The sequence below is a fragment of the Nicrophorus vespilloides genome, unplaced genomic scaffold (genome assembly GCF_001412225.1).
Source record: "Nicrophorus vespilloides isolate i.1.1-1 unplaced genomic scaffold, Nicve_v1.0, whole genome shotgun sequence".
NCBI lineage: Eukaryota > Metazoa > Arthropoda > Insecta > Coleoptera > Silphidae > Nicrophorus > Nicrophorus vespilloides.
Genome location: NW_017097187.1, coordinates 156,638 through 174,710, shown reverse-complemented (window position 1 = coordinate 174,710; position 18,073 = coordinate 156,638). Strand labels below are relative to the sequence as shown.

General features: G+C 37.6%; 6 protein-coding genes across 9 annotated transcripts in view; 2 read left to right on the top strand and 4 right to left on the bottom strand.

Moving 5' to 3' along the window:
* LOC108559352 overlaps positions 1-5,395 on the top strand; it is a 14,828-nt gene extending 9,433 nt beyond the window's left edge. The window contains exons 6-9 of the mRNA XM_017916600.1: positions 1-458; positions 532-832; positions 890-1,065; positions 1,129-5,395. The exon at positions 1-458 is cut by the window's left edge and continues 1,374 nt beyond it. Coding sequence (XP_017772089.1) covers positions 1-458; positions 532-832; positions 890-1,065; positions 1,129-4,993 — 4,800 coding nt within the window. The 3' untranslated portion in view covers positions 4,994-5,395. The remainder of the gene's footprint in view (positions 459-531; positions 833-889; positions 1,066-1,128) is intronic.
* An 865-nt stretch (positions 5,396-6,260) lies between these two features.
* On the bottom strand, positions 6,261-11,090 carry LOC108559350 (ubiquitin-protein ligase E3A). 4 transcript variants are annotated; one of them, XM_017916596.1, is made up of 8 exons: positions 10,591-10,751; positions 10,460-10,534; positions 9,932-10,079; positions 9,581-9,845; positions 8,906-9,091; positions 7,482-8,842; positions 7,099-7,422; positions 6,261-7,038 (listed from the first exon to the last, which is right to left on the bottom strand). In XM_017916596.1, the coding sequence occupies exons 1-8, from the start codon at positions 10,722-10,724 to the stop codon at positions 6,700-6,702; spliced, it is 2,832 nt and encodes a 943-aa protein (XP_017772085.1). In that variant the 5' UTR covers positions 10,725-10,751; the 3' UTR covers positions 6,261-6,699. The 4 variants fall into 4 exon arrangements, with proteins under 4 accessions (XP_017772085.1, XP_017772086.1, XP_017772088.1 ...); XM_017916597.1 differs by lacking the exons at positions 10,460-10,534; positions 10,591-10,751 and adding an exon at positions 10,762-11,090; XM_017916599.1 differs by lacking the exons at positions 10,460-10,534; positions 10,591-10,751 and adding an exon at positions 10,859-11,090.
* A 682-nt stretch (positions 11,091-11,772) lies between these two features.
* Positions 11,773-12,469, bottom strand: LOC108559345 (signal recognition particle 19 kDa protein). The gene is made up of 2 exons (XM_017916591.1): positions 12,294-12,469; positions 11,773-12,231 (listed from the first exon to the last, which is right to left on the bottom strand). The coding sequence occupies exons 1-2, from the start codon at positions 12,359-12,361 to the stop codon at positions 11,847-11,849; spliced, it is 453 nt and encodes a 150-aa protein (XP_017772080.1). The 5' UTR covers positions 12,362-12,469; the 3' UTR covers positions 11,773-11,846.
* A 272-nt stretch (positions 12,470-12,741) lies between these two features.
* On the bottom strand, positions 12,742-13,656 carry LOC108559360 (coiled-coil domain-containing protein 58). Its single transcript, XM_017916612.1, has 3 exons — positions 13,479-13,656; positions 13,153-13,419; positions 12,742-13,093 (listed from the first exon to the last, which is right to left on the bottom strand). Exons 1-3 carry the CDS (start codon positions 13,521-13,523, stop codon positions 12,995-12,997), a joined length of 411 nt encoding a protein of 136 aa, XP_017772101.1. The 5' UTR covers positions 13,524-13,656; the 3' UTR covers positions 12,742-12,994.
* Positions 13,657-14,012: 356 nt separating this feature from the next.
* Positions 14,013-17,160, top strand: LOC108559359 (importin subunit alpha-7). Its single transcript, XM_017916611.1, has 6 exons — positions 14,013-14,132; positions 14,401-14,574; positions 14,692-14,907; positions 14,974-15,194; positions 15,254-16,026; positions 16,101-17,160. Exons 2-6 carry the CDS (start codon positions 14,401-14,403, stop codon positions 16,289-16,291), a joined length of 1,575 nt encoding a protein of 524 aa, XP_017772100.1. The 5' UTR covers positions 14,013-14,132; the 3' UTR covers positions 16,292-17,160.
* Positions 17,161-17,222: 62 nt separating this feature from the next.
* The window catches only part of LOC108559325 (polycystic kidney disease 2-like 1 protein), a 1,306-nt gene continuing 455 nt past the window's right edge, over positions 17,223-18,073 (bottom strand). The window contains 5 exon segments of the mRNA XM_017916566.1: positions 17,223-17,379; positions 17,433-17,505; positions 17,559-17,686; positions 17,738-17,949; positions 18,001-18,073. The exon segment at positions 18,001-18,073 is cut by the window's right edge and continues 10 nt beyond it. Of these exon segments, the coding sequence (XP_017772055.1) occupies positions 17,223-17,379; positions 17,433-17,505; positions 17,559-17,686; positions 17,738-17,949; positions 18,001-18,073 (643 nt within the window).

Here is an 18,073-nt window from a genome sequence, read left to right as displayed (position 1 = left end):
AAAGAAGGAGCGAAACCAAGCAATATTCCAGCGGTGCCCCATGTTGATGACGAGAAGGATCATTGTTCCGTCGAAGATATATCTGATTTAGATAAACCTGGAGAAAAGTCCAATAAGTCTGATCCAAGTTCGGGTTTGATGTCACCAGAGAAACCGATTAATTATTGCGAGGAGGGAACGCCGGGCTACTTCTCCAGAGTTAGCAGTTTTGGATCTTTAAATTCGATACCAGTCGGAGTTGAGGTATCACAAGAAAGTGGAGAAAATCAAGAGAAAGTACAAGAAAAAATGCCGTCTCCCAATGAAGCTGCGAAAGCGGTTAAATTTATTGAACCAGCTGTGAATTACGCAGAACAAACACCGCTGATGTTTTCCAGATCCAGTTCTTTGGCATCTTTGGGTAGCGTTGAGCAACATTCTATTCACGACGACCGAAGTTCCGTTGTATCCGATTTTAGGTAAATTTTATTTTAAAATCATATTTATTATACTACTGATTTTACCCATTTCTTATTGCATTATATGTTACAGTCGATTGAATAGTGGAATAATATCACCTAGTGATTTACCAGATTCACCATCGCAAACGGTGCCGCCTAGTCCGAAACCAAGGAAAACTCCTTTAGAGTTTCCATCGACTTCGCGCACTAAAGAAATTGGTCGTCCTCCTTTACCTTTGCCCAGAAATGTTCCCGGTCAGAGAACTAGTGTATTCGAAGACATTATCACTAAGTTCAAGGAGGAGTCGACACCAATTCAATTTTCAACAGCGACCAGTATCAGTAGTTTGACAATCGATGATCAAGATGAGCCCGTGTGTGATGACATTAAAGTAAAATAAAATAAATTATATTCAAAAAAAAAATACTTATAACATTTATGTATGTAGGATTCTGCACCAATTGGAAATTCATCGATTAGTCAACCAACGCGTACAGAAGTAGATGCCGAGAAACAAGACGTTGACCAAGAAAAACTGGATAGTTCGGTACCACTCTCTGAAAATGATGAGAATGAGGACTTGATATTAGCGGATTGTATACGTACTGGTATGCAGAATAATAGGTAATACCAAGTATAAAGGAATGTACAATTTCAAAATGACTAAAGTATATATTTTTCATTTAGATATAGGCAATCCAAAAATAGTCCGTCTAGCAGCAAAATACCCTCATTTAGCAAACCTGTGAACTCTGGAATACCGAGACCGCAAGGACGCGGTATTCCTTTATTGCGAAAAGTGAACACTGTAACAACCAAATCAACCTCGGTTAACTCAGACACGGTATGCAGTTATTCCACTGAGGATACACCTGCTGTTTTAAGCCGTGCTGGATCCAACTCCAATTTAAGTGTGCTTTCGATGCAAACCGACACTAAATCTAGAAAAGATGACCTCTCTGACGATAGCAGCAATTTGTCCGGGGACAATGAGAATTTGTTAGCCGAATGCATCAAAACTGGTATGGCCAAGACGAAGGCAAAACGACAAATTCCAGGACACAGCCGTATCCTCCAGACAAGCACTCCTATAAAGCCATTTGCAATTAAGATCAAAGAGGAAAAAAAGCAAAATCCGGTATTTTTCGGAACGAATGACGAAGTTTCAAATTTTGCTGTGGAGAACAGCCCATGCCAATTTTCACTTAGATCGAGTCTAAGTGACTTGACTGTGGACAGTAGCATAGCAGGTCTAAGGAGAACTGATGGTGAGGGTGAATCTGCTCCACTTCCTAACAAAGTGAAACCAGAGTCATTTTCATCTGCAAGCATGGAGTCCGGCGAATCTTTTGAAACTGAGCAAGCTTTATTGGAGCAGTGCATTTCCGCCGGTATGCCAAAACGAAAGCAGATTGCTGTATTGGAAAAGGAGAAACCGATCGGTGTTGCGACCAAACAGTTCAATATGAATAAAATCATGGAGAACGAACAGTGTTCACGATTATTAGAGAAGGAGAATAGTAACAATTCAAAAAACGTGAATGTTGCGTCTGTTGCCGGGAACATAGAACAACAAAGTCCCGCAGTACCAGTTCCAGCAACGGTAGCAGACGTCGACACCATACCCGCAGAAAGCATAGTCGGACACGCGGAGAAAATGTTAAGCCCATCGAAGGTAACGTCAGCAGGGACAGATATATCACCGGACAAATCATTGCATATCGCAGAGAACTTATCGACAGATCAAACGAAGTCTGGCTCTGATAGTGCTGAAGAACCTTTGTCGAACATAGATAACAGAATGCTCGACCCCGATGCAATGATCGAATCTTTGGACAGATTCACAGCTGAACTGGTTTCTCAGGCCTCCTCGCATTTGCAAAATAAAGAAGAAACCAAATTTGTAACATCGGTAACCGATGGGGGCGGTGACACCTGGAACGATGATACTTCCCCAAATGATGTCACCTTTCCCAGCATATCCGGTAGTGCTCCTAATGTTATAACATTCAGCAGCAGCGACAAAGAGTTGGAAAATGAAGAACCCCTATTACTGGATGAAGTAGATGGCCTTCAATCAAACGATTTCTCGTCAATTAACACGAGCACTTTAACTGAATCAACGTTGATTGCTATGGAAGCCACAAAAATGGCGACAACCTTCAAGAACGAAGCGGAATTATCGTTGAGCATTACTAGTGCTGCGTCACTAGAACTAGACCAAATTCAACCCCCATCGCAAATGAACTCTTTAACCAGTAGTGCTTTAGATTGCGTCCGAAAGAGCCCAAAGTTACTTGCAAGAAAACGTTCTCTTCCAGCTGGTTTGATGGTGAAACGAGCACTCAGCAATTCATTGAATCAATGCTCCAGCTTAGAGAGTTTAGACAACAATAGTCTTTCAAATCTAGATCACATTAACCCACCATCTGCAATGATGGGTGAATTGATTGATATGGAAGGAAGTATGATCAGCGTTGCAAGTATTGAAATTGACGATGCGCATCAGACAAACGGCAAAATAACACAGCCGAATCCAATATTCAATGTGAGACAACCCACAAATATGCTACACTTAATGGCTAATCAAGATTCGGATTTGGAGAACATAAATCCGCCGTCCATCTTCAACGAGATTACGGATATGTGTAACTCACTCGCGGACATTGAAACTGAAGAAATAGAAACAACTGAAATATTCGAGGACTGTACCACTACTCTGAAAACTGACGCAACAGAGTTTTCGGACGCTACAAGCTTAACTCCAATTCAATCAGATTTAAGCAGCGTTGAATCAACGCCCAAAAAATCTAGGATAAACAGGAAAATGACTCCTAAACAGAAACGAAATTTGGTTAAAGAAAGATACAAGACCTACACGGTGGCTGCCGAAAAGATGCTGGAATGTATAAGCATGGACTCAAAAGAAGACGAAACTGAAACGGAGTCTGAATACAAAACCGTAGAGAATTATTCAACTGCCACGTATACTAGAAGCCCCAGTAAGACAACACCCAAGGAGAGGAGACAAAAAGACAGATCGAGGTTCGAGACTCAGGTCTTGGATAAAACTGTAACTGAGTTTCTTCAGTTAGAAGCCTGCAATTCCAATAACAATTCCCCAACTGAAAGTCCAACCAGGACTAAAATCAGTATTAGAAAGAATTTCAATCAAAAACGATTAGAAAATAAAGATAGATTCAAGACTCAAACGATAACAGAGTCGAGTCTAGCATCTCCTCCAATTAATGGAGATTTACACTATTTGGTCGAAAAAGAGGCTAACGTAGTGCTGAAAACACTAAGCGAGACTAAATCCAAGCCTGACGAATTACTAGATTGCGAGACACTTAGTTTGGTTTCCAATGAGGATGATTCCGAGCACAATTCTGGAAGCTCTATGAATTATAGAACTTATCACAAGAGTTGGGGAAACAATATCCCGGTAGTTCAGAGCACCATTCCAACGAGAGTCTCCTCTGACGTTGAAAACTACCATCCCGGCAATTTGAACAACGATGCTGAATCATCGCTGGATCAAGTCAGCTCTAACGAAGACGAGGAGGACGAGGCCGAAGAGAAACCAAAACCGAAAATAGTCAAACCGAGCGAAAAGCCTATCGTTGAAATGACGGTGAAGGAAGAGGAGGATGATCAGCCGAAAGGCATCCGTGGAAGAAGGAAACCGCTCTATTCCAAAGCAAATGCAAACAATAAAATGCAACCTTCGAAAACCTTGAAACCCTCGAACTTGGTGAAGAATGTAACGTCCAGTCTAAAATCGACGTCTCAGCTGAAGAAGCCAACACCTACAAAAGCACCAATCACCCAAAGTAAAACTATAAAACCTCCTACTAGTTACGGTAAACCGAAGACAGCATCTTCGAGCGCGTCCAGTTCACCAAAGGGCAGTCCGAAGCATACGCTAGATACGCCGAAGAGTACCAGATCGACTACCAAGTCGAGCACGCCGAGTCCATTGGAGAGGCAAGGCACATTTACCAAAGATGAAAAACAAACGCCGAAAACTAGTAGGATTCCGAGTGCCATACCGAAAGTCTCGCCTGTTTCACGCATTGCGAAGGCCATTACCCCGCCCAAGACAATCTCAAAAATAGCCGCGCCCACCAGCAGAGCTCATCTTACGAAGAGCGCGAGTTCGGATCGAGCAAACAAATCGCCTCCGACTCGCATCTACAACAGGTCACCAAGTGCAGACAGTCGCATCCAAAACAGCAACTTAAAGAACGGTGCGGTGAAGAAGCCCGTCGAACCAACGAAACCTCCGACCAACTCCAAACAAATAACCAGCAGGATCGCAAGCCTGTGGAAGAAGGTCGAGGAGAACAAGAAACAGATCCCAAAGAAGGATACACGTGTGTGGATCAAACATGAGAACGAGGATGGTAGCAAATTGATTAGCAGGTCTAATACGTTCGAGAGCAAGGAAGGCGTCGTATTGAGACAACGCGACGGAGACGAAGTTGACGAGAGCAAAAGGCTCTCTCGGCTAGGATCCTTCCTGGTTGTCGATGAAGATCTGTCTTTTTAATTTTAATCTTACCTTTGTGATGCTTTATATAATCGCGCCACTACAATCTTAATTTTCTGGATGTACGAGTGTTCGGCTTTCGAATGCGGGGACCACTTTGGAGAGGGTCGTCGCATTCTATCGCTATTCATTTGTTGCAAAAAAACTACTAAGCTTCAACGTCCAGTTCAAGCTTGAATCCATGCATTGATGCAATTATTTTAAATGCAAATGAATGCAGTTTAGTGAATGCATTCAAGCAGATTTTTGCTAGTATATACATATAAACGCATCACGAATGTATTTATTTTACTTTCCCAATTTTAAATGCAAATCGTATATATATATACATAGAAATACATCCAAATATTTTTCTTTCTGAATGTGAAAAATCGTCTTGATGTCATTTTCTTTTTGTTATTTTTTTTAAATGACTATTCGCGCATTTTAATTCTAGTCTAGTCCAAGTTTATGTAAAGACTGTAATATGTACATTTATTTGAAACTATTGGTAATTTGGTGATAATATAAATATGGATATAAAAGAAATCGATGTAGAGCAAGAGCATATAATATTGTCTGTATATATATATATTAAAAATATGTTAGATTTTAGGTACTTTCTTTAATGTATTTTAGGTTTAATTTAGTTTTAAGTGGTTAATTATGAAATGTAGTTTTTTAAGAGAAATTTGTAATCGTATACATCCTATATATTATATATATTTAAAGAGAAAAAAAAAAACAGGGGAAAACAAAAGGAGGAGTGATGTGAACAATCGGAGTGCTTCTTTTCTACTTGTATAAGAGTAAGTGTTGCATCGAAACGACGTTTTTCTTTTGCTTCCATGTTATTATGTATTAATTTTTTTTTTTTTTCGTTCACTGTTGCCCACAATTTATTTATTATCAAATTTTTATCTTTTCTTGTGTGTGTGTAACAGGTAATATTTGTTATTATTATTGATAAGTAAAACAGTTAATTGCCCAGAGAAACAAAAACAATAATTTCTATTATTTATATCTTTCTTATTCTCTCTATAGGTCTTTCTTTACTACTGTAGCGAAAACTGTGAATAAATATTTCAGCAAATTCTTTTCCAACAAAATACAAAAAAAAAATCAAACCAAAAAATAGACAAGGTTTTGTTGAAATATAAAAAAAATGCCTTCTACTTTATTAATTTCCTTAAATTAGTTCGAAACTTGAACTTTTGCTATATAATAACTTCCAATCCGTGTAATCGATTCAAGAATTAGGAATTAATTCGTGGATAAATGATGAAAATAAGCCATAAATATCTCGCTTTATTTGTTCAAAAAATCGCATTTGAGACAAATCTATATTAGTATTAGTTATTTTTCTTTTCATCTTCCCTTTCTACAAATCACAATATGTTAAAACAAAATAATAGTGAAATCAATGACAAAGAGTACAAAAATTTGAACATTTCTCCAAAGCCGCACCATGATGGTGCGACATTTTGTTGGTTAAAAAAGGAAACATTGAACAAATAAATATGTACGCAGCACGTATACATATATATACACAATATATATACGTACCATGAATAAAATTAACGATTTCTGCTCTCTCCAGTTTCTGCCCTAAATGAATCATTGCTGCATGATCATTATGATAGATAATATTTACAAAACGAAATTGACGGAGAGCAGTGAAAATTTAAAAAAAAAATGAATAGAGCAGCGCTTGCAGGCGTCTACTCTTAGAGCATTCCGAAGCCCTTAGAATAGTTTATCGCCTTGATGAGCCTATCCTTCAACTTCTCTTTGGTGAGATATTCAGGCAGCAAAAGTACATTGAAGCATGTATGCGCGGTGGGCAAGCGATCCGAGTCCGGCCCATTTCTGGCGATCACCATCTTCAGTTTGCTCAGACCTCCAATAGGAACTCGATCCGATCCCGTCGTGAACTGCAAAAGTTTCCTCTGCTCCTCGGAGGAGAAGGCATGAACAACACTCCAAAAATGCCGAACGATCAGTGTACTGTTCGTGTAACCGCCGTCGTATTCCGTGGCATTCTCCAACTCAATAAAATCAAAGTTCTGCAATAAAACAATAACATTAGCAAATCATCAACAGAATTAAAATAAATGTCATATTACCTTGCTTCCGCAAATAAGTAACTCCACTTCTTCTGGACGGAACAACATCTCCAATGGGGATTCATCGACCACCATTTGGAAACCTTTGTAGAATGCCTTGAATTGCTTTTCCACTGATTTATTAAGCAAAAAGTCTGCGTACAACTTTACGAACTCGCGCTTATTATTCTGATTGACCGCAGTCTGGTCGCCGTTCTCCATCAGATCGTGATGCAGCAAAGTACCGAACACATCCTGATAACTTACACGGAAAGTCTGCATGAATACATCCTCGATGTCATCCTCTGTATATTCCAATAACTGCTTTAAACTGTTGTACAAAGTCTGAAATAGAAGAAATAATATGAATCTGAATTGAAAAATCTAAAAGGTGATTAACTTACAGGATTCCATTCAGCTAAGTCTTCGAAAGATCCTTTCTTGCCCATAAGTTTCCTATAGAGAACCATTGGGAAATTAACTGATAAAATTACATTATTATAAATTGCCAAGCCCAAGACTACTCCAATCAGGGTGAATTGACTCTCAGTCTCAAAGCTGGTTGGGTTGAACCAAGTCGTTTGCGAGTCGTTTTGAAAAGTAAACATAGCGTAATCAGGATTGAAGATCTCTTCCACGACAAGCTGGAAAAATTCTTTAGAGACACCGCCTTCATCTATTCCTTGTTCGCCCTCAAATTCCACGACTAGTTGCTTCTTCAAATCGATAGGATTCTCCAGTGCGACCATCTCGAGCGCTACCAGAGCGTCGTCAATGATGTGCTCGCGTCTTACTCGCAACCTTAAATAAGGACTCGTGTTCGTACCAAGCGATACGTTCTGCAGGAAACTGTTTCGTCGTTCCGAAAACATCCTTATCCTATTATCATAATACAGTCCGAGTGTCTTCGTCGCCGGTGTCAGTATGAATGGATACCGCATAAAACTAAATTTATGTATATCCCCCTTGTAGTTAGCAAAATCCTTGTCCATTTCAACGACATCACTCAATGGCTCATTATAGAATTCGCTGAACGGTAAGAAAGGCTTACGGCAGTCCAGGACATTGATACCTAACTGCGCAGCAAGCTCATCAACTGGCAGCACCTTCTGGTGCAATTTTCTTCCCAAATTGGAAAGATCTGTTTCGTCGTCCTGATTGAGTTCCGGGGACTCCAGTGCCCCGGCCAATATATTGGAGTAATAGAGAACCCTCATGATACTCGTAGCCGCCGTCACGACGTTCTCGTCTTGCACGAAAAAATCTGGATGAAACTGCGAGAGTATCACTCGGAGTGTTACAAGCTGGTGCAGATTCTCAAGGAAACTGCGAAGACTTGAACATCCAGGACCTGCCCAAGCATACGCTAATTTTGCTTGTATATCAACTGTTAGCCACTTGGTGGCTCTGCAAAGGGCTGGAAAAGCTGTCTCCAGGAAATCGCCAGACCCCAATGCCGGTATCTCGAATGCCATGATCAGAACATCGACGATGTCATCTTCGCTGCACGTCTTCGGGTTTCGAGTCTGCAGCTCCATCTGCAGGTATCCAGCTAACGAGACGAGTGCATTCACCATCGCACTCTCGAATATGTTGTTTGGCAAATTAAAAAGCGCAGCATATGACCTCCTCAACGAGGGGTAGTCCAGCTCCATGCGCTTTCGGACCCCTTCGCAGCTCGTAGCATCCACACAACTATCTTCATCTTTGTCCTTCTCGCCTTCTAGAGATCTAACGTCCTCCTTTTTCAAAGTCATAAAATCACCTGAAAAATATATGATTTTTAATATTAGCACTTGTTTCATTATTTTTTATATATATTTATTACCTGTTGCGATATCCAGCATTGCATCAATAGGTGTACTTGGTGTCTGTCTAAAGCTCCGAGTGAGTGAACTAATGTTGCTAAAAACCTGTCCCAAAGTTCTAATCAACTTTGAATACTGTTTACATGTTTCGCATTCATCAATAATCTCAAGAAGTTTTTCTTCTGTTAAATAGGGTACTGTTTCATCTAAAATTAGGAAAAAATAATTAGAATAACTATAATATATTAAAAAAAAAATCAGTGAAGAAATAATGTTAATATTGATAAAAATTCAAAGCATTAAATAACTGACTAAAGTACATATCATCTCAAGATATAATTTAAATACAGTGGGACCTCGCTTAACGAGTTTAATTCGTTTAACTCGTATAGTGAAACATATTCAAAAATACACATATTTTTAAAAATTATGTAGCAGGCGCACAATCCGGGACTTCTCTTCTCATAAGCGAGTCATTTTTCTTACAATTTATTTTGCTCGTTAAGCAAAATGATCGTTAAGCAAAATGCTCGTTATGCGAGGTGCTCGTTAGGCGAGGTTCCACTGTATATTGAAAACCATCATAAAATTGTAATTGAATAAATACCACAAAGTTCAGTGTTCTCAGTGAAAAAATATCCTCTTGTTTTCATTTTGTTCACTGTTTATGTTTGATAAAAATAATGATTACTTACCGTCTGTAAAACTAGTAACTGTACTATTTGCTTTGCTTGTTGATTCACTACTAGATGTAAGTGCCATCTCATTGCAAGGTACAGCCAGTTGTGTAGTGTCCACTGAAGAGTTTGATTCCTCATTGTTTGTTTCTGGTAGAATGGAAATAACAGAATCCTCCTGGGTGCGAGCCATTTTAGTAGGGTGTCTTTCACACAGTTGAGCCTCTTTGGAAAATAACTCTATAGCCTTAGCAGCAGCTTGATTTGGTGTGATGTTGTTCACCTAGAAGAGGAATGGTGTTTGAGCTCAAAATACAAATGCTCTGAGTATATATACATAAAAATATATATACTGGTGGGGGTAATTACCTCCCCACTAGATGCACAAAATTTATTTTGGCACTGGGGGTTGCCACAACCATCAGTCAGCTGATAAAAATAACGCTCAATGAGCTTCTTTGCAGCTGCCCTCTTCATTTTATTTAGTATGTCACTAGACGAGGCCTCTTGGTCATTCCTGCAAAAACTCAATGTCATCATACATGTTTTTGTCAGGGCATAAATAAGATGGACCAAAAGAGATATAGAGATAGAAGTAAATAATAAAAGAGAGAAACATACAAAACTACAGTGTTAAATGAGGTTTTTGGCTTCGAAGAAGGTGAACAAAAATAAATAAATGATATGGTACATATCCATCGGATGAGTGAATGTGTGTGAGAGAGAGAGAGAGAGAGAGCAAAGGGGCAAATAACTTATATGTGCAGGAGGATGACACTGAAATATGACATTTACATTTAACCTAGAAAGGACACAAACAGGACATAGTATTTGGAGTGAAAAGCTAAATACATATACGGCACATATTTTTAGTAGGTCCTAAACAGAATCACTTGCAAGAGTTCTTCTGAGGAGTGCCGTCGTTGTCGCTTCCTGGGATTCTTTTTGATCTCTTCATTGGACATGATTTCTCTACCAAAACAACCTCTTAGATCTCAGAAAATTATTCTATCTCGTATCATAAATACTTTGATATGGAGGGTGTGAAAAAATCGTTTTCCAATGTATTCTTGTTCGCGTGCATGTAATGAAAGTATATATAGTATGCAAAGTGTATAAGGAATGCGTGTGGTGTGTATGTGTACGCGATTATTTGGTACATATATGAATTTCTTGAATGTGCGAGGGTGCACGGCTACCTTGAAGCTTCGTCTTGGGGATGTTTCTTGTCCGCAGAGCTCATAGAACTTATATATATTAATAAACACAACAGAAAAGTTAAAACAATTAACATACTAGTCACAGCACTGAAGTCTGCCTCATTACATATTATATTTTTAGTTTATTGTTTATTCCCGAACACAAGTCGAACGAAACGGAAACACGAACAGAAAGAGACGGGAAAACAAGACGTTTCGAGCACGACGCAGAGGTACGAGCTTTGTACGTGCACACACGAACTGTTTTTTTAACAATTATCGATACGAAACCACAACTAATTATAGTTAACTTTTCCATGAATCGGGAAAACCTACTGGCACTGCCGTCACCGTATTCCAGATAAATTCCCAAGATGTCGCTAATCAAAATTTCCTATTCCTCTTATCATTTCAAATATAAATAACCTGAGTCAATTAAGAATATATTTAATAATTAATTAAGAATATATTTCAATTTTTATACCAAAAACTTTAGGTTCGGTTCCCAGTATTTTCAGGTAGGCAACCATGGCTGTTCCTGGAAAAGGTCTGGCCGCCCCTTTAATACAATAGTATTATACGGGCCAATAAAATTGCTGGAAGCAATACACATAAAAATACTTATATCCCTGATCATCATTTCAATTTCTTTGAAAATTTGTGTTACAATAATATCTGAAAGCAATAAATATTCATAAAATTAAATTAAACAATTAAAATTCATTAAAATTAAACAAAAAAGTTAAGATTTTTTTTTTGGAAAATTACTTTTTCTCAAAATTACATGAAAGCAATATTTCTAAGCTGGGTACATTTAAACTTATTACAAGCTAAAATGCAAATACTACTTTCTATTTATTGACCAATATAAATTTTCACAATTACATTTTACATTTCCATGAAATCATCAATCACTGCAATTCCAGTAATATGGTACAATAAAAAAATAAAAACTTGAGCAGAAATAAGAAAGTTATAAATAAACTTTATGTTTCTAAGAAAAACAAACCATTAACCAAATAAAATTCTTCTTATTTTAATTAAACAAAAGTATTCTTAAAGTAAACAAAAAAATACAGTTATCATCATCTTCTACTCTTTCCACCTTTCTTGCCCTTTCCATGGGTCTGCTGCTGTTGGTCAGCCACTGGTTTAGCTTGCCTAGTCTTCAATTTAGGGATCATTTCACCTAAATGTACCATCAGACTTTCCCTGGTTGGAAATTTATCACTGTACAAAGTGCCATCATCATTCTTCAATTGCACGCGAATTCTTCCTCTGTAGAGCAGCTCCTTGCTCCTCTCCCGGCTGTACAATTTGTTCTCAACTCCTACTTTCAGACCTGCAGCGACAAGAACATCACGAATCTCCTGGTGAGTAGGGTTTTCTACACAAATATTCTTCGGAATCTTACGGCCCTGAGCCAACGTTTTCTTATTGTTTATGTAAGCTGGATAAATGCATACCCATCTGATGGAGAAATTTCATTAGTAAAGTCAATACATATGGATTTCTAGGTTAGAGTTAAATACCTTTCGAATTCGCTGTGAGTTTTGTCTGGACTCCAGGCCAAAACTCTGCTTGCAGATGGACCTGACATTCTAGCAAAACTTGTTTAATTAATACTTTAATTTGCAAACAGTCGCAATTAATAACAAAATTGATTTTTTGATAGTGATACAATTCCAGATGACATGGAACTTGTGTCAAGTTGTTATTGTAGGCAACTTTATTTACAAAAACAATACTTTTAAAAAGAACTACTTTCTAGAAGTAATTACAAATATTTATATCAAAAACCTATCGAAACGAGATGGAAACTATTTATTTGGTTACTTTTTATATTCTATAATTCAATGTTTATATTTATAGTTGTAATATCATTCAAATTAATTCTAGAAAGTAGTATTTTACTATAAGTTTCTTGTAAATTTTTAAGAAATATGCTGAGAAGGAAGTTTTAAAGTTTAAGAAAATATGTAAGAATTGAAAATTATAAATTTTAATGTTGTAATTACATATTATTTATGGTATATGAATGTACAAAAATGTTCAACAGGTAAGGAGAGGAAAGAGAAACAAACTGTTGACTGAATCTAAAGCAGTAGAAACCAGTCAGGCAACAGCTTACAAATTGATTGAGCAAAATGTCTTTTCAACTCCCAAAAAATCAATCCAATTTATATATGTCTTCCTACAAACATCCAGTCTACTAGATCCCCACACAAAGAGATCATTCCTTCAAGTATTTCCTGCATCTTTCATTGAAGACTTTGGAGGTCCTTTCTTTCACCATATCCTCAACACTGAGTTCAACTTGCAGCATTCTCAGCTAAAAAGAAAGAATATTTAACTATGTTCCATTGAAGGTGGTTTAATGTGCAAACAAACCTTTGTTTGTTCAGCTCGCAGAGATTTTGATATACTAATATCACCTAGATCAGTCTCACGTTGCTCTCTGAGTTTCTTCACGCGATCAGCAGAAACTGTGATGCATTTCTTGATTGCTTGTTCCCTCTGCACATTGCCCTCCTGAATCTGACCCTGGAGTTCCTTGCAGGATTTGCTTGCATCTGGATGGAAAGAATGCGTCGGTATAGCAGCGTTGAGTGTGTTTATTATGATATCGTCCACTTTACGCATATTCTTTAATGCATCCTGTAACGTGATTTCGGTGGATGAATTGTATTCAATTCAAAATGTGAATTAAACTTTACTTGAAATTCGCTAAAGTCCCCGCACTCCATAATGGCACCTGGCATAGTCTTTAATTAAATGCTAAATAAAACGATAAAATAACGAGGAGAAGGAATTAAAAGAAATTTTGAGAAAATAATAATTAAAAGAAAATTAAAAAGAGGTTAAGGTTCGGAAGAGATTAATCTATAAGAGTGAAGTTGCATTATTCAAAATTGGAAAAATCTCAGAATCGTGCTATTACTCAATAGAATTTCCTGGAAGCGTATTCATCAACTACCATACTTTAAACTTAATCTGCAAATTTTAAGTACTCGTAATTATTAATTACTTTGTATTTTTACTATTTTTTATTATTATTATGTTGGTTTATGGTAAAGTACAATTTTCCGATAAATATTTTTACATAATTTTTAATCATTCGTATATTAATTAGTTAAATTAATTAGACTAATATGTATTTGTTTGCTTGGAAATTGAATATAGAAGATGTATTAGAGCTAGTGATATTTTATGTCTTCAGGTTGTTCCAGTTGAACCTTTAATTCATCGAATTTTACCAACTTCATTCATTGGAAGGTTATGGTTTTATGAGGTGAGGTATTGTGGCAGTGAGCAACGAAAAATATTTATAAGGAATTCGCAGCTCCTAGGGTGGTGAAACAAGATTGAAAGTAAGTAAAATATAGTCAATTTATTACGTAAGCCTACATGAAAGTCCCATATCGAAATAATCGACGGTCAAATCCGATTGCGAATCTTGTCTGTCTCACTCTCCTCTCTCCTATATGTCTGTCTGTATGTGTGTGCACTAAAGAATCATTACACTGACGTTGTCATATCAATTTTCCCCATTTCGTTCGCACGCTTATCTGTTGTGCAATTAATTAATTGCTTTGGTCATATTCAATTGTAATATTCTAAAATTTTAATTTGATTCAGATGTCCTCCTCTGCACACAAGCACCGCTACAAAAATCCAACTCTGGACTCTGCAGAGTTGAGGAGAAGAAGGGAAGAGGAAGGCCTCCAGTTGAGAAAACAGAAAAGGGAACAACATCTGAACAAGAGAAGGAATGTCAATGCTGCCCTCCTGCGTGATGAGAATGATATGCAGGTAAGCTATATGTTATGTACTGTCTAGATGGATTCTGATCTATACAGTAGTGAAAAATTGAAACTTGAAATTAATTTCTATTGGGATCCTGTTGATTTATTGAGATTTTCTCTTCAGGAAGGAGATTTGACATTGGCTTCAGAGCCAATGATTACACCAGACATGGTTAGGGATTTGTCCAGTATGGTTGTGCAAGATCAGTTGCATGCTACACAGAAATTCAGGAAGCTCTTGAGCAGAGAACCCAATCCTCCTATTGATGAAGTTATAACAACTGGAATCGTGCCTAGGCTCGTTGAATTCTTGACAAATTCGAATAATTCTACTCTGCAAGTAAGTGAATTAAATCTTCATTTTATTATTGCGTTGTATTAATTTCAATATGTTGTTTGTTTATAGTTCGAAGCTGCATGGGCGCTTACAAACATAGCCTCGGGTACATCTCAACAGACTCGCATGGTTATTGAAGCCGGAGCTGTGCCCATTTTTATTTCTTTGCTGAGCAGCAAACACGAAGACGTGACGGAGCAGGCTGTCTGGGCTTTGGGTAATATTGCTGGCGACTCGCAGGATTGTCGCGACCATGTATTGGATTGTGGAATTCTTGTACCATTGTTGCAGTACGTACATTAATTTAGATCGTATATGTGGAAGTTACATTTGTTATTGTTTTGTGCAGGTTGGTAGGGCAAAATATCCGGGTGACGATGGCTAGAAATACAGTTTGGGCTCTGTCGAATTTGTGCAGGGGCAAAAACCCACCACCGAATTTCAGGCAGGTGAAACCTGCTTTGCCCGTGCTCGCTCGTCTGCTGTTCCATGGTGACGCCGACGTACTCTCAGACACCTGCTGGGCTTTAAGTTACCTGTCCGATGGACCCAATGACAAAATCCAAGCTGTGATCGATGCTGGCGTGTGCAGACGACTCGTCGAGCTGCTCATGAACGAGCATTTGAATGTCGTTTCTGCAGCACTAAGGGCTGTCGGCAATATCGTGACCGGCGATGACATCCAGACACAAGTGATCCTAAACTGCGGCGCTCTACCATGCCTTTACCATCTCCTCAGTTCGCACAAGGAGACGGTGATTAAAGAGGCTTGCTGGACATTAAGCAATATCACTGCTGGCAATAGGCAACAAATCCAAGCGGTCCTCGACGCAAACATATTCCCCATACTAATTGAACTTATGATTAAAGGCGAGTTTAAGACGCGAAAGGAGGCTGCCTGGGCTATTACGAATGCCACCAGCGGCGGTACCCCGGATCAAATCAGGTACTTAGTGGACGAAGGATGCATCAAGCCGCTGTGCGAACTCCTAACCATAATGGACGTGAAGATTGTCCAGGTCGCTCTCAACGGTTTAGAAAACATCCTCAAACTCGGCGAACAAGACGCCAAGAATCAATTAGCCATGAATAAATATGCCATGCTTGTTGAGGAATGCGGAGGTATGTCACCATTCATAAATGTTCCACTTCATATTTTCATTACATTAACTAATATCTCTGTTCTCTTTGTTTAGGTTTAGATAAAATTGAATTTTTGCAATCACACGAAAACATTGAGGTTTACCAAAAGGCCTACGACATCATCGACCTCTTCTTTGGGGTGGAGAGCGAGGACGGACGTGTGGCACCATCCGTCAATACCGAGCAACAGCAGTATAACTTCGGCGCAGACCAATCGGTGCCGATGGGGGGATTCCAATTCTAAGTATACATTTGAAACTCTCACACCCAACACAAATGCAGCAAAAAAAATCTATATATATATATAATCGATGTTATATAATCATATAAAAGGTTCGGTTCCCAGTAAGATTTTATTAAGAGTGGAGTCTTTTGGAGAAAACATAGGATCAGAAGAGACAAAAATGAGCAACTTTATATATGTATATTATATTTATATAGTACCTATATATACTACATGGTAGATTATTAAATGCGCGTTCGCCTCACACAGTTATTACTGCTGTTGTTAGTAATCTGATTTTAACGTAAATTTAGTAAACGCCCCGAACCCCACCCACATTATTCTTTATTTAGTTAATATTTTGTGTTATTATTTTTTTCCTTTTACCGTCTTTGACCCGTGATTCGTCACCTAGTGCCGACAATTTAACAAAATTCTAAACGAAATTGCAAAACCGACGTAAACGTACATTTGCATTGCAATCTTAGTCACTATTTCTATTGTTACTTAATATTAATTTATATACATATTATATATATATTATTGTTTTATCTCTATCTCTCGTCTCTCCACTAGAAATATTTATATGAAAAAAGAAACCTTATGCGAGCTAATTTTATACTAGTATACACTTGGGATTCTCATTGTGCTATATCAAGTTTTGACATATGATCTATTCACGTGACGCCTCTCGAGGTGTTCCGTTTTATTATTTCTTTATTAGATAAATATGTAATTGATGTAAAATTCTTTATACGAAAAAAATGCATGTAAATAATTGGTTTCTTTGATTTTCCTTTTCGTATACTGTATAAAATGTTATTGCTTCAAGCATAATATTATTTCTGTTTATAGTTTGTACCATAAACTAATAAAGAGTTTAAAAAATATTTATACAAATGAATTTTGTCTATAATTTTCCATCATCAGTACTCACTATTTCTTATTAATTTTAGTCCTCTTCGCTAATTTCAGGTTCTTGATTTGTCTTTGGATCCTTCTTCACTTTTCTCACGTTTTCCAGTGTACTCAGACGTGAAAGTAATGTAGCTAACGCTTCTGTCGTCTTGTCCAAAGCTTTTTCAATTTCCTCCAAGCGTTCCTGTTGCCTTAAGTTCGTTTTCGTAATTATGTTTATGTTAAATTGCGAAAAAAAACTTACTTCATGAAATCATCAATTGCAACCATAGGTTTATCTTTATCCATATCCTTTTTGCGTCTGTCCATTGTCGGAGCTGAAAAATAATAATTGAAAACTATCAAATTAAGACTAATTAGCTGGTATTACGCGTCGGATCAATTTTTCCTTCCAACACTTCTAATAATCTGTTCACGCTATACTCCTTGACTTCTGCATTCGGTTTGATGTTATACCTAGCAAAGAACATTTCGATCTCCATATCAGAAAACCCAATGCTAAAACCCACAATTAATTAACATATGCATCCTAAATCAATAATTATTTACTGTTTCAATGCAGCGCGAATTTCGCCTGCAGTCATATCTAGTTCGGTTTTTTGGACCTTCTCTTTCTTAACCAGCTTTTTCAAGCCCATTTTCATTAAGATATTGTAATAACCGCGCTTTAAAAATCCAGTCATCTGCAATTCTTCTGGAGACATGGCTATCTCTGTTTTCACGTCTGTATATGTATCGTTGATGATAGCTAGAAACATATTCTGAAAAGATATTATTAAAACAGAATTATAGAATACGTTAGATCTGAATACCAATAAGACGAAAAACACGAGGAATATGAAGCAAATGAAGAAAATTGGTGCCAAAATCCTATTCGCCGTTTCA

Excerpts from the sequence above, each read along its gene's own strand:
- LOC108559360 (XM_017916612.1), bottom strand. The coding sequence starts at position 13,523 with ATGCCAGGTGCCATTATGGAGTGCGGGGACTTTAGCGAATTTCAA. Across the intron at positions 13,420-13,478 it reads GGGACTTTAGCGAATTTCAA|GATGCATTAAAGAATATGCG; the intron begins GTAAAGTTTAAT and ends ATCACGTTACAG. Across the intron at positions 13,094-13,152 it reads TGCGAGCTGAACAAACAAAG|CTGAGAATGCTGCAAGTTGA; the intron begins GTTTGTTTGCAC and ends CTTTCTTTTTAG.
- LOC108559345 (XM_017916591.1), bottom strand. The coding sequence starts at position 12,361 with ATGTCAGGTCCATCTGCAAGCAGAGTTTTGGCCTGGAGTCCAGACAAA. Across the intron at positions 12,232-12,293 it reads ACTCACAGCGAATTCGAAAG|ATGGGTATGCATTTATCCAG; the intron begins GTATTTAACTCT and ends TTTCTCCATCAG.
- LOC108559350 (XM_017916596.1), bottom strand. The coding sequence starts at position 10,724 with ATGTACCAAATAATCGCGTACACATACACACCACACGCATTCCTTATA. Across the intron at positions 10,080-10,459 it reads CACTCCTCAGAAGAACTCTT|GAATGACCAAGAGGCCTCGT; the intron begins GCAAGTGATTCT and ends GAGTTTTTGCAG. Across the intron at positions 9,846-9,931 it reads TTTGTGCATCTAGTGGGGAG|GTGAACAACATCACACCAAA; the intron begins GTAATTACCCCC and ends TTCCTCTTCTAG.
- LOC108559359 (XM_017916611.1), top strand. The coding sequence starts at position 14,401 with ATGTCCTCCTCTGCACACAAGCACCGCTACAAAAATCCAACTCTGGAC. Across the intron at positions 14,908-14,973 it reads CGAATAATTCTACTCTGCAA|TTCGAAGCTGCATGGGCGCT; the intron begins GTAAGTGAATTA and ends GTTTGTTTATAG. Across the intron at positions 16,027-16,100 it reads GCTTGTTGAGGAATGCGGAG|GTTTAGATAAAATTGAATTT; the intron begins GTATGTCACCAT and ends CTCTTTGTTTAG.